At 40.6% G+C, this 15,660-nt stretch overlaps 1 protein-coding gene across 3 annotated transcripts in view; it reads left to right on the top strand.

Annotated features, from left to right (window-relative positions):
* The window catches only part of GLI2 (GLI family zinc finger 2), a 403,275-nt gene that overhangs the window by 93,879 nt on the left and 293,736 nt on the right, over positions 1 to 15,660 (top strand). For 2 of the 3 annotated variants that reach the window (XM_069066901.1, XM_069066900.1), the window contains exon 2: positions 10,070 to 10,256. In XM_069066901.1, coding sequence (XP_068923002.1) covers positions 10,100 to 10,256 — 157 coding nt within the window. In that variant the 5' untranslated portion in view covers positions 10,070 to 10,099. Of the gene's footprint in view, positions 1 to 10,069; positions 10,257 to 15,660 lie in introns of those variants that run through there. The other variant, XM_069066904.1, reaches the window with a different exon arrangement.

Genomic DNA, 15,660 nt, shown 5'->3' with positions numbered 1-15,660 from the left:
AAAGATGGTCAGTAAATAGTTACACAGGGTACAGGAAAGCCTTTTTTTTTTTTTTAGAATTGAAGAGAGCTGAACAAACTTGTATGCATGTGTGAAGGAGTCAGTGGGAGAAGGAATGATTGCTGGAATGAGTTTTTGCAAAACGTAGGTAACTCTAAGAAGATCAAGGGCATAAGTGAAGGTATTGACCTGAGTAAGGAACTGGAATTGAATCTTCATACTAAATTTTCTGAGTAAAGAAGGGCTATGGTCAGATGGCCTCAGTCTTCTGAGTGAACTAGAAGTAGGAACCTGATGTTCATGCCAAGTGTGGAACTTTCGGGGTGGGAAGGCATTGGAGACTTTGGGAAGAGACTTTGGGAAGGCATTGTGAGAACAAACAAAAGTACACTCAATGGGGGTAGATTAGGAGGATCGTAGAGTTCAGGACTCGGCTGAAGTTACACCCCACACATTTACAGTGCTGTGCCATGATTTGCTTCCGTGACCCTCAGCAATCTCACCTACTACTTGTAACGCATTCATTTGTGTATTTGTCATATCCTGCTAGGAGACTGTAAGCTCCGCTTGGGCAAGGACCATGTCTTATCTAGATTTTGTCTTTCCTAGACACCGGACCATATTTTGGCAGCCTCAGGAATGGAAGTAGAGAAATTGGATGATGATGGTTATTTAAGGACTAGCAAATTGGGAACAAATGACTCTCCAGAGAGCGAGAGATTTAAGCTTCAAGGATTCTGGGGCAGTGGCCAGCAATTTTGGGAAAGGATGGATGTGCTGGGGGTAAAGGAGGGTGCAGTCAAGCAGGGGAATTTGAATTCTTAATGAAAGAAAATAATCGAGTAGCTTGTACTATATCACATTTTTTTTCCAAGTGCTTTCAAAGCCATTCTTTTCATAATATAACCTGGTAAAATAGATAAGTCAGGTATGCATCATACCTGTTTAGCAGGTAGGGAAAACAGAGGCCAAGTGACTAATACTATACAGTGGTAGAATATGGAAGTGACCTCTCTCCAGGCTCCCAACTCCCAGAGGACTTTCCACCCTCCAGTCACGAGGTTAATACAAGCTAGTGTGGAGGAGGAGGAGGGCCAGGGGCCTTTGGGAAGAGCTGTCAGAGCTTGTGCATGAAGGAGTCAATTCAATAGAAAGTTCCTAGGAGAAAGGAGGGGGGAGGAATGGGGGTGTGAAGTGACATACATATTATATACTACTATAGAAAATAGGCTAGGTGACTTTTTCCTTGTCATTTCTGAAGCCTAGCAAGACAGAATCAAGCTCGGAGTTTTTTTTCTTTCCTCCCTTAATAGGCTGTCTGCATACACATATATGCCACACTCACCGTCAATCATATATACACACACATGCACATAAATCACCCAGATGTGAGTGTGTGTGTGTGTGTGTGTGTGTGTGTGTAGAAATAAGAAACAGGTGGAAGACTAGTGAAACACAGGGAAGACTAGTAATTTGTTCTCTGAGGCTTGTTTATGGAGTGAAGAGAAGCCCCAGCTATCAGATGAAGGTCACAGCAATTCTTTCTTGGAGAAACTTTCTTACTGCTGCTAAACCAATTCCTGACTCCAGACAGGGTGGATGGAGGGCCAAATTACCCAAGAAACAGCTCATTGCATACTAGGTTTCTAGATAGAGCTGGAAGGGACCTCAGAGACCATCAAATCCAGTGTCATAATTTTGCAGATGAGGAAACTAAAGTTAATGGAGAAGTGTAGCAGCAAGCACCCTAGCATACCCAGGATGGCTGCTAGCACAGGTTCTTAGATCTGCTTTTCTAAAGTAAAGCAACTCAAAATGAGTCAACAATCTTACTTTAATCAATCATATGTCATTGAACTAGTTCAGGGGGAAAAGATCAGCACCCTGAACTTCAGAGAATACAGATGAGTTACAAGCAGAAGTTATAAGCAGACAGAGAAACAGATCAGCAGACAGGCTTCCGGCTGTCTGACCATTACATCCATACGTAGTCAGTTACCAGAGAGGGAAGCACCAACATCTGGGGGCTCAATGGCTTCCCAGAGTCTCATCTTGTAAAATCACACAACTCTTCCCAAAGTGAGCCCCAAAGCAAAACCTCACATCAGGGTATGTATAGCCTTCTCCTGGATTAAAGAATGTCACAACCCTCTTGACCCACTGCCCAATCACAAAGTAACAAGGTGTGGGCATTCCCGGAAAACAAGCCTCCTGCCACAAGCTCCATGTGACCACACTCAGCCAATTAGGGGGCAGAGTATATTTTCAAATCAAGGAAAGTTCTCAAGAGTCACTTAAGCCTATCAAAGGGCCAAGGGGCAGGGAAGATCTTCAGATTCCCATAACAAGAAGTTAAGTTATTTGTCCAAGGTCATACAGGGAGTTAGTATAAAATTAGGGTTTGAAGCCAGGTCCTCTGATTTTAGAGTGAGTGCAAAGTGGGGGAGATGGAGTTCAAAGTTATATATGGATTCTTTGTTCTTTATGGTCCCTGCTAAAGAAGACAGAACCTGGTTTTTGTTTGTTTTTTGCTTTTTGGAGGGGGGAAGGCAGGGCAATTGGGGTTAAGTGACTTACCCAAGGTGACATGGCTAGTAAGCGTTAAGTGTCTGAGGTCAGATTTGAACTCAGGTCCTCCTGAGTCCAGGGCTGGTGCTCTATTCATTGCACTACCTAGCCACCCCAGATAGAACCTGGTTTTGATCCTAGATATTTTATTTGACATGTATGCATATCATCACAAAATCCCAATCAGTTCAATTCAATTCAACAAACATTTATTAAGTATGCAAAGTATATATTATGAAGCTGAAACTTTGCTAAAATGCTCTCTAGTTGGTTGGAAGCACATTTGAAGATCCCTTTTTTACAGATGAAGAAACTGAGGCATCAAGAGGTGAATCAGCTGACTCCAGGCAATAAAATAAGGAGACAAGACAAGCATTCAGGTCTTTAAGCACTCAGGCCTCAGCTCTAATTGTAATTATAATAAGGGTTATAATTATTGCTATAATGTGTTGCATTTATAAGGTACTTTACATACCAAGAATTTTTACATTCAGCATCTCATTTGGTTTTCTTTCATTTAAAAAAGTGTTTTAAACAAGTCTCTATTTTCTTTCCCTCCCATATTGCCTCCTCCCCCGATCACTGAGGGGAAAAGGGAAAAGAAAAAGAAAAAAAAATCCTTCTAACAAATAATAATAGCTAGTGTTCATAGAGAGTTTAAAGGTTTACAAAGTGCTTTTAAAGATGTTATCTCATTTAATCCTTACAGCAACCCAGGGGCTTTTATTATCCTCCTTTACAGAAAGTGAATCCCAGAGAAGTTGTGGCTTGCCCAGGGTTACACAGCTAGGGTCTGAAGCAGAATTCAAACTTAGGTCTTCTGACTTTGTGTTCACTGCATCACTGAGTGATCAAATATTCACAGTCAAGCAAAACAAACTCCCATGTTGACTGTATCCAAAAATGTTTGTCTCCTTTTCTATCCTGAGTCCATAACATTTTGGGGGTGAGGTAGGAAGCATATTTTATCATTGGCCCACTGGGATTGTGCTTGGTCATTGAATGGATTAGAGTTCTTTCTCATTTGATTTTCACAGCACTTTGTGAACTATGTTTTAGGTTAGATGTTGCCATTTTCATCTTTACAGATGAGGCAGTATTCATTTGCCAGTATGGTGTATAGTTCTTGTTGGGGGGGGGGGTTCATTGTTGTTAAGTCATTTTCAATCGTGAGGGAGGATATTAGAGGAATAATTGAATCATAGGACTTAGAGTCAGAGGACTGGTGGATCATAGGAATGAAGTGATTGACCCAAAGCCATATTTAATAACAGATTCAGGAACAGCACCCAGCTCTCTCAATTCCCAGGTCTTCTCTTTTCACTATACCATTTATTTGTAACTCACTTTAAGGTGACCTGACATATGAAAACTGGATTATACAACTAGATAGAACCATAGTCCTAGAGATGAAAGAGAACTTAAAGGTTATCTGTGTCAACCCCCTCATTTTATAGTTAAGGAAAATGAGACCCAGAAAGAGGTCAAGTTACTTGCCTAAAGTCACATATGCAATTAAGCCTAGGAATTGAACCCAGGCCTTCAGACTTCATATCCAGAACCTCTTGACCATGGGTGTGGAACCTGTAGCCTGGAGACCATATGTGGCCCTATAGGTCCTCAAGTGCAGCCCTTTGACAGTTCTGTAAAGTTTGGATTCAGCCAAAGGGCTGCATGTGAGCTCCTAGGAGGCCACATTTCTGCAGGTTCCCCACCTTTGCTCTCAACTGTCAGACACTTTAGTATTTACTTTACAAATGGATTCTTCGACAAAGGATTTCCTCTAAATAACTGCACCCCAACTGCATTTAAAGTAGGATTTGATTTACATTATATACTTTGCACATAACTATTCAGTGATTCAATCATAATCTTCACTTGCAAACAGATAAAGCATATGTGTTTGTGTGTGATCATGCCCAAGTGTGTATGTATAAAATCAAGAGATTGACAGAGATAGAGACAGAGACTGAGACAACAGAAGAGAGAAACACAGAGAGTGAAGGAGACACATAGAAAGAAAACAGAGATAGAGTGTAAGCATGTCAGTGGGCAAGGCGAGGCTAAAGGATAAGAGATGAAAGGACAGAATGATGGACCTTCAATACCTGATTTCATATGGGAAGAGGGCTTCTATCTTATCTAAGAAGACATATTGAGCTGGTGGAATGGTGTCTTAATTGTCTGATTCCTTCATTAGATTAATTCTGAATAGTTGGGTGTCTGGGACTTTAAATTCCATGATAATTCTTATCACACTTATTAGTTCTTTATTTCTTTCTTTTAACTGTAATCCTTGAATTTTAGAACTGGAAGGGGAACCTTAGAAATCCCCGAGTTAATCCAACCCTTCATTTGACAGTAGTGAGTTTCTATGATATACCCAAGGTCACAGAATTTAGGTCTTGTGACTCCCAGCTGAGGTAGGCACTCTTTTTCCCAGGGGCTCTTTTCTTCTCTTTCCTTGGTGACTTGTTGCCTTTCACCTTTCTTCCTTCTACTCCTGTAACTATTCAGTGAAGGTGAGGTAGGCTTTCCCCACTTTGTGAACTGAAAAAAAAAAAAAAAAGCAAAGTGCTTTTTCCAGTGTGGGGGGAGGAATTTGTTTACTTTTGTCACTTTCAGCTGATTAACAGCCCACATCCAAAATCTCTCTTCCTTTGAAGCTTATCTGCAGGACCTGTGAGAAATGAAAATAAAACAAACCCACACCTGGATCACAATACAAGGAACCTAAAGGCCTGGATTGTACAGTGTGTCCCCTGGAGGGAACCAGTTTTAACATCAAAGGTCTGGGTTGTACAGTGTCCCCTTGAGGGAACCAGACTTAATATCTCCCTTTCTCTCCTTCTCCAAATAGTTTCTTAATAGCCACAGAGAAATCCCTGTTTACTATGGGATAGAGGAATTCCAGTCAAAGGAGCTTCAGCTAGTGAAAGTGGCCCTGAACCTCTTCCCTGTTTACCCAGAAATTGTGTTAATCCCCTTAATTCCTACAATTTAAACTGTCTCTCCCTCTCTGGGATTTGGAAGAATTGTTGAATCAAAGGCAAGGGCAAGGAAGTGAGAAAGCGAGAGGTTTAGGGATCAGTCTGGAAGGCATATAAGGAAGATCCTGAGAGGATGCCACAGGTTGTAAGTGATAATGACTTTCAATAGCCATTGGATAAGCCACCTAGTTTAGCCCAGAGGCAGAATCAAGTGCTTAAGGTATGGAGTTAAATTCAAATAAAAATGGATTTCTGTGGGCTGCACATTGACTAAAACCACAAATTAACATTATCTAAATTGTATTGTATAAATTTATTTATTTTGTTAAACATTTCTCATTTACATTTTAATCTAGTTCTGGTTGCTTAGTGGACTGCCTGCAGTCCTGTGGGCCTATGAGCTTGCTACCCTAGAGGTTAAAGGAGCAAACATTTTAGAGTTAAAGGAGATGGGAGTGGAAAAAAGCTAAGTCACTTGCCTGAGGTCACACATCTAGTAATTGTTAAAGCCCTGACTTCCATTCTAGTATCCTTTCTAGAGCACCATGTATCAGAAAGCAAGTTCAGAAGAAACTAATGTAATTATTCAAAATAAGTGTTCATCATTAACTATGTGTATAGCACAGGCAGCATGTTGTGGTGTAAAAACGGACTTTGGAGGCAGAAGACCCAGGTTCAGATCCAGGATGTATTGCTTACTATTTTTGTGTCACCTTGGGCAAGTCACTTCCCTATTCTAAAGGCAATAGGAAGCCTGATGGTTTTTCAGCTGGAGACCCAAGTGACTGGAACTGTGAATTAGTTAGTTTGTTTGTTTCCTATAGCAACATGTAGGATGGTTTGGAGGACCCAGTTAGGTCTAGAGCCTAGTTGGAGCTAGATAGCTGGGGCCAGGGGGGGGGGGGCACGTAGTCAAGAGGCTATTTGCAATAATCTGAGATATCCTGATGTTTTGCCATACTTTCATGTACTTGTTTATAAGATTGGCTTGTAATTATTTTCTAGTGATCAATTGATCAACAAGCATTTTATAAGGGCCTACTATGCGACAGGCACTAAACGAGGCCTAGGGATGCATGTATAAAGAATAAATTAATCTTTTACCCACAAAGAGTTTACATACCAAAGGGAAACACAAGTACATAAAAATGTATATGACATAAATGTAAATGAATAAATACAAAGAAGGATTTAAAACTTGAAAGTATATTGTAGGTCATCTAACCCAACTCCTTATTTTTATAGATAAAAAAAACTGAGGCCAGAAACATAAAATGATTTACCTATGGTATGATCGTACCTGACTGCGGTAAACTTTTCTCTGCAAAACCATCTCCCAACTTGTTTCCCCCCAGTGCTTTTCATTGTGTTGTAGGAGTAGAAGAGAATTCAGGAAGTCATGCAGTCCATTTCTCTGCCCTAGAATACTCAAAACAGTTCGACTATTTTTTTTTTAATTTTTCAAGGACCTCCAAAGAAAAAATGAGGAGATATCACAGCCTTCCACAGGCACTCGTGTGGAATTCCTAATTATGGCCCTGGTTTTAGTCCTACCTCTGTGAGCCTCAGTTTAATCATGTGTAAAAAGACCATGTTGGACTAGTTGGCCTCTAAGATATATTCTTGAAATAAAAATCAATCACAAAAAGCTTTGCTGATGAGACCTTTATTTCAACTTTCCAAAACCATGGTTTCCAGAGCAGGTAGCTCTTGGGGTGGGGGTGGAGATGGGAGCAGAGACAGATAGACAGAGACAGAGTCAGAGAGAGAGACAGAGACAGACAGAAACAGAGACAGAGAGACAGAGATAAAGAGTGAAGGTAGACAGAGATAAGAGATAGAGACAGAGGTTCCTGAAAGGTTAACTTTGGCCCTAGTCTAGGCCAAAGGAAACAAGAGAAACTCACTAAAGATTCTCACTAGGACTTAAGTTTTACTGATTTGTCTGAATTTTTCCTTCTTTAGACAAGAAACTTTAAATATTTGTGGAGACAGGGTAGGTTACGGCAAAGACAAAAAAAATGCAACTAAAAGGATCCAAGAGGTCCATAATGTATTTGGAAATCTGAAATATTTGGTTACCTTTATAAGTCACATGAGTCTGATTTGCTATTTGCCCCCAATTCCTTGTTTTACCCTCCACAGTTAGCCTTAGAAAGAGCTGAACCTATTGTAGAAATTTGAAAACACTGATTTCTGGAGGCTACCAGTGATTTCTACATTTGCTATCCACATGGAGGGGAACAGATTGCTCTCTCTCTCTCTCTCTCTCTCTCTCTCTCTCTCTCTCTCTCTCTCTCTCTCTCTGTGTGTGTGTGTGTGTGTCTCTGTCTCTCTCTCTCTCTCCCTCACATCTGTCTCTTTAACTATAATTCAGTTTTCCTTACTATGGATGCAATTCACAATAGTGGAAAAAAGCACTGGGGGAGCCTTGAGCCTGGGTTTCCAGTTCTGGTGCTGTCTCTATGTTCCTGGGGGACCTTAAATTCATTTTATCTTGCTTGGACTCAATTTCCTTATATATTAAATTAGGGCTCTGATCTTCCAGTTTTAAAGTTCTGTGATTCTATGTCGTGGATCCGTAAAATTTCTCCCTTGGAGTTAGAATCAATTTGTCCCACTAACTTTGCTTTGCCTGGTAATTGGGGTCAAGGGATTGTTTTATAAGGAGAGGAGATGGTTGAGAGAAGACCTCCTGACTGAAAGAGAACAGCTGTTTTTTTTTTTTTCTTTTCCAAAGACGAGGAAAAACAGAGGAAATTGGCTCATATTTTGGTTAGATATAGGAAAGAATTTCCTGACCATTGAGGACTTTTTAAACTTTGGGACGAGTGCCTGTGGAAGGCTGTGATATCTCCTCATTTTTTCTTTGGAGGTCCTTGAAAAATTAAAAAAAAAAAATAGTTGAACTGTTTTGACTATTCTAGGGCAGAAAAATGGACTGCATGGCTTCCTGAATTCTCTTCTAGCCCTACAACACAGTGAAAAGACTTTTGGGTAGTATCTATAACCTTGCCATAATGTCACAACAATAATAATTCAATATACATAGTAATTCTCATCTCAGTAAATGGCAATAACCATAGATATACTCCTCAGATAACAAAAGAGACTTCTAAGAGAAGGAACCCTAGGCTGGGAAGTAAGGGTCCTGGGTTCTAGTCCTGACCCTGCTATTGATAAATCAGTTTTGTGACCTTGGGCTAGGCAGTTATTGGTTTATAGACTTATGGGATGAAAGGAATTTTAATGTTTAAATAGGTCAATTCTCCCATTTCACAGATAGGGAAACTGCCAGGGGTGGAGAACCTTTGGCCTTAAGGCCACATGTGGTATTCTAGATCCTTGGGTGTGGCCTTTAGTCTGAGTCCAAGTTTTATAGAACAAATCTTTTTATTAAGGGGATTTGTTCTGTGAAGTTTAGATTCAGTCAAAGGGCTGCACTTTAGAACCTAGAGGGCAGCACGTGGCCTTGAGACCACAGGTTCTCCACCCTATTAAGAGGTTAAGTATCTTGTCCAAGATCATGTAGCCAGAAAGCGGCAGATCCTAAAAGGAATCCAGTAGCCTAGAGGAAAAAAGGCATTGGATTTCAAGGTAGATTACCTGATTTCAAATCCCAGATCTGCTACTTAACCTTCTGTGTTACTGTGGACAGTAGAGCAATACGTTTATCAACAAGTTTTTATTAAGCACTCACTGTTTGCTTGGTACAATGCTAGGCATTTGGGATACAAAGAAAAATTCTCCATTCCTGGGTCCCAATTCTCTCATTTTAAAATTGAGGATATTGGTCTAGATCAGTGCTAGATAATGGTCTAGACCTAGATTCTGAAGTATAGTCTTTTGAATCTCCATGCCACTCCCCCCACACCCTTTCAGGGAGGGTCTGAGAGGTCAGAACTTTTCATAGTAATACAAAGATGCTTTCATTTCTAATGTGGTGAATATCGATACATGTAACCCACATAAATTAAAGTTCTCTGGGGAGTTCTCGGTTTTTGTTTTTTTGGTTTTGAGAACTTCTAATCTGGATACCTAAGGTCCTTTCTATCTCTAAATCTATGATTTTTTTTACTCTTAAGTCCAGTCTTCTTTCTACAATGCCATGCAAACTTCACAATCTAGATATGTCTCAACGTCTTCATCTGTGAAATGAAGGGATTGGTCTCTGTGAACCCAAAGGTCCATTTTATGGTTCTTTGAATATATTACTCTCTAATCCCAGTTCAGAAGGTGGTTTTGCATGGTGTCTGCCATAGACTCAGGAACTTGGTGGCCGGGTCCAGCTAAAAATCATGGTCGTAGCCAACCAATGACCCTGGGGGTGGTTGTTCAAAACCAGCTGGATCTGAGAAGTAATAATAGTTGTAATTAATTAAAGCCATCATCCCAGTAACAACAGAATGAAGTTGGTTACTTTAGAAACAGTGAGACTGTAAATCTGGGTCAGGGTTTCATGGATGGGGTTTTGGGGGAAGCGTTGCTAATCGTTATTTTTTCCCCTTTAGTCTTGACACAGAGGAACATGAGTGTCTAAGATGGAAACTTCCACCTCAGCCACTGCTGCCGAGAAGAAAGAAGCCAAAAGTGCAATTCTGGAGGGGAATGGTTTTACCAACACAGGAAAGAAAGCCTCTCCCTTAACTGTGGCGGCGGCGGCAGCGGCGGCAGCAGCAGCAGCAACTGCCCAAGGAGGTACTTTATCCTTTGCACACTTTGAGAGCAGCGGGGGTGTTTTTCATTAGCCTGTTAGAATTTAATTAGAATGGTGGCAGATGTCATCAGGCCAGCATGCTGATTTTATTGAGGGAAAGAGAGGAGGAGGGCTCTGTTCAGGGGGATTCCCAAGCACCCTGACTGACAGTCTGAGAATTTTTTCCCCTCATAGGAGGCCATCTGTGATCTAAGAGACTTGGGCTGTCCCAAACTCCCAGTGGGGCTTTGGGCTATCAGAAGGTTGGGAGGGTGGGGGCCAGGGTGAGACACTCAGACTGAGTTCAGTTTGCCCATGAGATGTTTTTAGGGAGATCTGTGTTTTTAAGCTTGCTGGCTTCCCCTTGACTGTTTTGGAAAGTAATTGTCTCCTGGTTCTCCAGGCTGTAATGAAAGGGTCAGGTATGGGACTGAGTATCCCTAGGTGAATTTCAGGCCAAGCTAATTATAACAGAAGGACGATACGAACCACAGCCTCTTACTTTACTGCTTAAAAGAGAAATACTCTATGGTTTCCACTTGTCGGTGCCAATGTCCCTTTGGGAAAGTTTGGCAGCATTTGGAGACCTCCCCTTGTTTCTGGGTAGCCCATCTGGAAGCCACAAAACTATTTCTGTTCTGTCAGGAATGGGAAGACCTAGATTGCTTCCACTCTCCCATTCATTTAGTCATGCTAAGACAGAAGAGATGTCTTAAGAAAACTGCTTTAAAATGACCAGATTTAGGTTGTACACTTTAAAGTGAAGTAGTCCTAGGCAAGTTTCCTTCATTCATCCCCTGCCCCCACTTCATGACACTTTGCTTGGGGTACAGTAAAGTTGAAATTGGTGATGTTGGGGACTTAGGTGTAGGGAAAGCCCCCATAGGCTCTCAGTTGTGATAGCTTTGTTGTTGGAATGCATACATACATTATATATGTGTATATGTATGTATGTTAGATTAAGCAGGAGAAAAGAGGCTACTACAGTGATAAAAAGTCAGCCTTGGAATCAGGAAAACCTGAATTCAAGTCCTGCTACTGACATATATTATCTTTGTGAGCCTAAGTAAGACATTTAACCTCTTGATGCAGGTTGTAGAACAGATACCATTCTTCATTAATTAAAGAAATTTCCTTACTGGGTGATCCCTATACCAATAAACTCACAGGTCCAGTTCCTGTCCTTTCTTCCAAAGTAAAAGAGAGAAAGAGGGCTGGGATGAATGTTTGATGTCAATAAGGAGGTAAGTGATAGTTAGCCAGAATTGACTCAAAAATAGGGGGTATAAGTTAATATTTCTTTTTATTTGTTTGGTTTTTTTTTTTTTAAGTTAACATTTCTAAGCCAGAGAGAAAAACGTCTCAAAGGGCTCTCTCAAAACAATTGCCCCCCCTTCCTGAAATTCCCTTTCATACATCATAGTGTAGGGATTCTCAAAACTTGTGTCTTCATGTCTTACATATTCTTGCACCCCTATTTGTGTCCCAGATCAGGTTGATTTAGATTACAAAAGGTAAGGACCATAGAGAATACAGGCCTTCCTATAGCACTGGAGTTCTCCAGAAATGAAGTAAAGGCAATGAGAAGTTGCTATTTTCCTTTGTTGGGTATGACATTATCCATTGGTGGTCCTTGCTTATGTCCGACTCTGAATCTGGGTATTCCTGACAAGGTTGAACACCCTTTTAAGTGGTGAGTCAGATTATCCATGAGATCTTTAGACTGGTTTCAGGTTAACCAAAGCAAAGACTATTTTTTTTTTTGCGGGGGGGGGGGGATCATAGCTATGTGTAGCATATGGACCAAGTGTGGAGTGGAAAGCAGAAAATATATAGAAGGGGTTCATTAAGGGTCAAGCCAGGACCAGGACAGAGACTTGTTTCCCTCCTTTTCTGAAAATCCATTTGATGCACTTGTATCTTGGCTGAGAGTGACTCAAAGAATGATACACTGGAATATTTATACATACAATAAGAAATTTTCTGAGTGTACCAGGCACTATATGGTCCTGGCCCTGAGGGAGCTGTAGTTTAGTAGGAAACCATATATATATATATATATATATATATATATATATATATATATATATACACACACACACACACACACGCACATACCCGTATATGTACATATACACACACATACATGTAGACATATACAAATATCTATACCTAGTCCTATGCATTTACATCTATATTTACATCTACATTGACATACGTGTGTCTAGATAGAGAGATGTGTGTGTACATGTTGCTGCAACGTGGTCTATATTGTTAGAAGTGTCATTTCAATTGTACAGAATCCTATTTAGAAGTCAGAGGAGGGAAATTTCTCTTTTGTAGGTTTCTAGGGGTGATCCAGAAAGACTTAAGAGCGACATTCTTCTCAGTGACTTGGATGAGGGTGTGGAAGGTAAAATTCTTAAGTCTGGAGAGGATAGGAAGCTGATAGGAATAGCTATGATGTTGGATGACAGAAAGGTTCCAAAAAGATCCTAGAATACCGTGTTCAATTAAGTGAAATGAAATTTACAGGGAAACATGCAGAATTCTATGGTGAACTTATATTCAGTAGATTAGCTGGACTTATCTAGGATGAAGGAAGCATGGCTATATAGTAATTTGTAGGAAAAAAAGTCTAGGGACTTGGTGGACTGGGACGCAAGCTCAAGTTAGAGCCAATGGTGTCACTGCAGCCAAGCAAGATAATGTGATACTAGCCAGTTCTGAGAGAGGCATGTTGTCCAGAACAAAGGAAGTAATAATTCTGCTGTACCCAGATTACATTTTAGCAAGGATATAGAAAAGTTGGAGTGTGTCCAGAAGAGGACAACCAGGAAGGTGAGAGCTCTTGAGAACATGGCATCTGATGATTAATTGAAGAAAATGCAAATGTTTAGGCCAGAGAAGAGTAGACTGGGGGTTGGGTGGGGATATGATGTCTGCCTTCAAGAATTAGAAGGTTTGTTAGGGGGAAGAGGGATTAGATTTATTCTGGTTGGCCCTGTTTGGGCAAGAACTGGGGGCAGGAGGAAGTTGAAGAGAAGCAGATTTGAATTGCACGTTAGGAAAATTTTCCTAACAATGAAAGTTGACCCAAAGTGATATGGGCTGTACTGTCTTGGGATGTTGGGGGTTCTCCCTTCCTGGTGATCTTCAAGGAGAGACTGGATAACCACTTGGTAGGGATGTTTTAAGAAAGAGTCCAGTTTGGGGATGCATTTGGATTAGATGACCTTTGAGTTTCTTTCTTGGTCTGTAATGCTGTGATTCCCAAGAGGTAGTGCTTGAACTAGACTATGAAAGAATAAGATTTTGATATGCCGAGACAGGACAAAAAGTGTGTTATAGGTGGATTAGACCTCTTGAGCAAAGGCAGAGAAGTGGAAACATGCCAGGTTTGTTTGAGAACTAGTGAGTAGATTAGTTTGGTTGGAGCACAGATTTCAGACATTTCAGAACAAGATACGGTAATTACCCTCCTATCTGTAAGAGTGTGGGTGATGCTTGCCTGGAGGCAGACTTGGACCAGTCAATTTCCATGATTTCAGTGTTAACCTTTTAATGTCCCTTTGGTCCAATTTTTCTGTGATTTGCAAATCTCCTGGTTTGTGCATCGTAGCACAATCTATTCCTTCAAAGTCTATGACATTGTCTCCTACATTTGCATCAAGCTGACTGCTTTAGAATGAATGATTTACAAGCCTAACATTTCTTGTCTTATTACCAATGAAGTCAAGAAGTTGGAAAGGGAATGTTTGAAGATGTCAGGAGAGCTGTGATGAAAGTGTTATGTAATGAGATGTAAAGAACCAATCCCACGACGCAGGCAGGAGAGATGTGTTAATAAACTCCTTTAAAAATACCCAGAGGTATGGTAGACCCCAAATCCAGGGTAGACTTTTCACGTAGGTAGCTCTCTACATGATGGTATGGTTTAAAGGAACACTGGACTAGGCCCCAACCCCCTACCCCATCCCCCACATACTTCCTACCTTGCCTGTCATTAAATCTGACATTCTACTATACCTTCCTTTGGCACCAGAAAACTTTTTACCTTTCTAGATTTCCCTAGTAAGCTGAAAATTCCCCCTAGGTAGGGTTGATTTTTAGCAGAGATGAGTTGATAGTTTAGTGTGATTGTTTGGGTCAGGGTTGGATGTGTTGCAAAAGTGACCATGTAGCTAATTCATTCTAATGGGCAGGGTTGGGATACCCAGACAAAATAAGGTTGATTTAATGAATGTAAAGAGGGAGACCAGATGACTTGGGGAAGGGGTGTTCTCTATGGTGGGCTCTCATTACAGTCATCAGTTCTGACATTATTAACTCAAAAGAACAAATGATCCTTAGCAAGGCATTATTTTCCTACATATAGGTTTCAGCTTTGTGACATGAAGTCTAAGCAATTATGTTCTCTTAAAATATAGTAACATGTTCTCTCAAATAGAGTGGCTCTTAAAATATAGTAACACTTTCTTGCATTTGTTTGTACTTTTGGAAATGGCCTCACACTTATGATTTCATTCGATCCACACAATATCACTGTGAAGTAGGTAGAACAGCCTATTTGGTAGATGCAAATGAGGAAATTGAGGTCCAGGTAAGTGACTTGCCCAAGGTCTCATAGCCAACCAGGTAGTGGCTGCCATAAGAGTAGAACTTAATTCTTCCAAGACTTGACTTTTCTCACCTGATGATTACTGTTCCCAGCATACTTGAAAGTGCCAAATACAGCAGAGTTCATTTTCCCTGGCAATGAAAATAAATATTAAAAGGATAAAGTACTATTGTGTGTAGAACTTAAAACACACATGTGCATGTATACACACACATCCTAAAGTTAGGTTTAAGTGTCTGCTAAAAGCAGCTCATGAGAGGAAAGCTGGGCAAAGCCATCCATGGTAAGTACTTCCCCAGACCCCCTTAGCTGCTGGTCCAACACTCGGAATTCCATAAATCCTTAAAAACACATTTTGGCCCAAGGATCTTTCCCCCTTTAATTTTAAAAACTGTGTAATTTTAAAGGCAATTTGATTCAGATGTTTCTCATTCGTTCATATAGAAACCATCCAAATGTTGTCGTGCTTTCCCCTTGAAAAAGGGTCTCTTCTTGCCAAAGAGATTTTGGAAACTCTCCTTTTTATTGCATTCTGTGTCCCTCAGCTGGGAAAGGGAGACGTACCAATTCCAAACTCCCAGGGTTAGGGATGATTTGAAATGCTAAGGCTGTGCATTTGGGGATGGAGTCTTGACGAAACGAAGGCTACATTCTCTGCTCCCTGTGATTAAGCATCCCAGCATAGAGATGGGAGTTTAAATCCCAACTTCAAATGCAATTTTGGAAAGCACACCCTGTAGCAATGAGGATTATTGATAGGGAGAAATATTCTCCTTGTTTTCCAG

This window comes from Petaurus breviceps, unplaced genomic scaffold (assembly GCF_028583685.1).
Source record: "Petaurus breviceps papuanus isolate PSGF00001 unplaced genomic scaffold, PetGlider_PUasm1.0 90731, whole genome shotgun sequence".
NCBI lineage: Eukaryota > Metazoa > Chordata > Mammalia > Diprotodontia > Petauridae > Petaurus > Petaurus breviceps.
The sequence above is the reverse complement of the archived record's forward strand: the minus strand, read 5'-3'. Positions and strand labels throughout refer to the sequence as shown.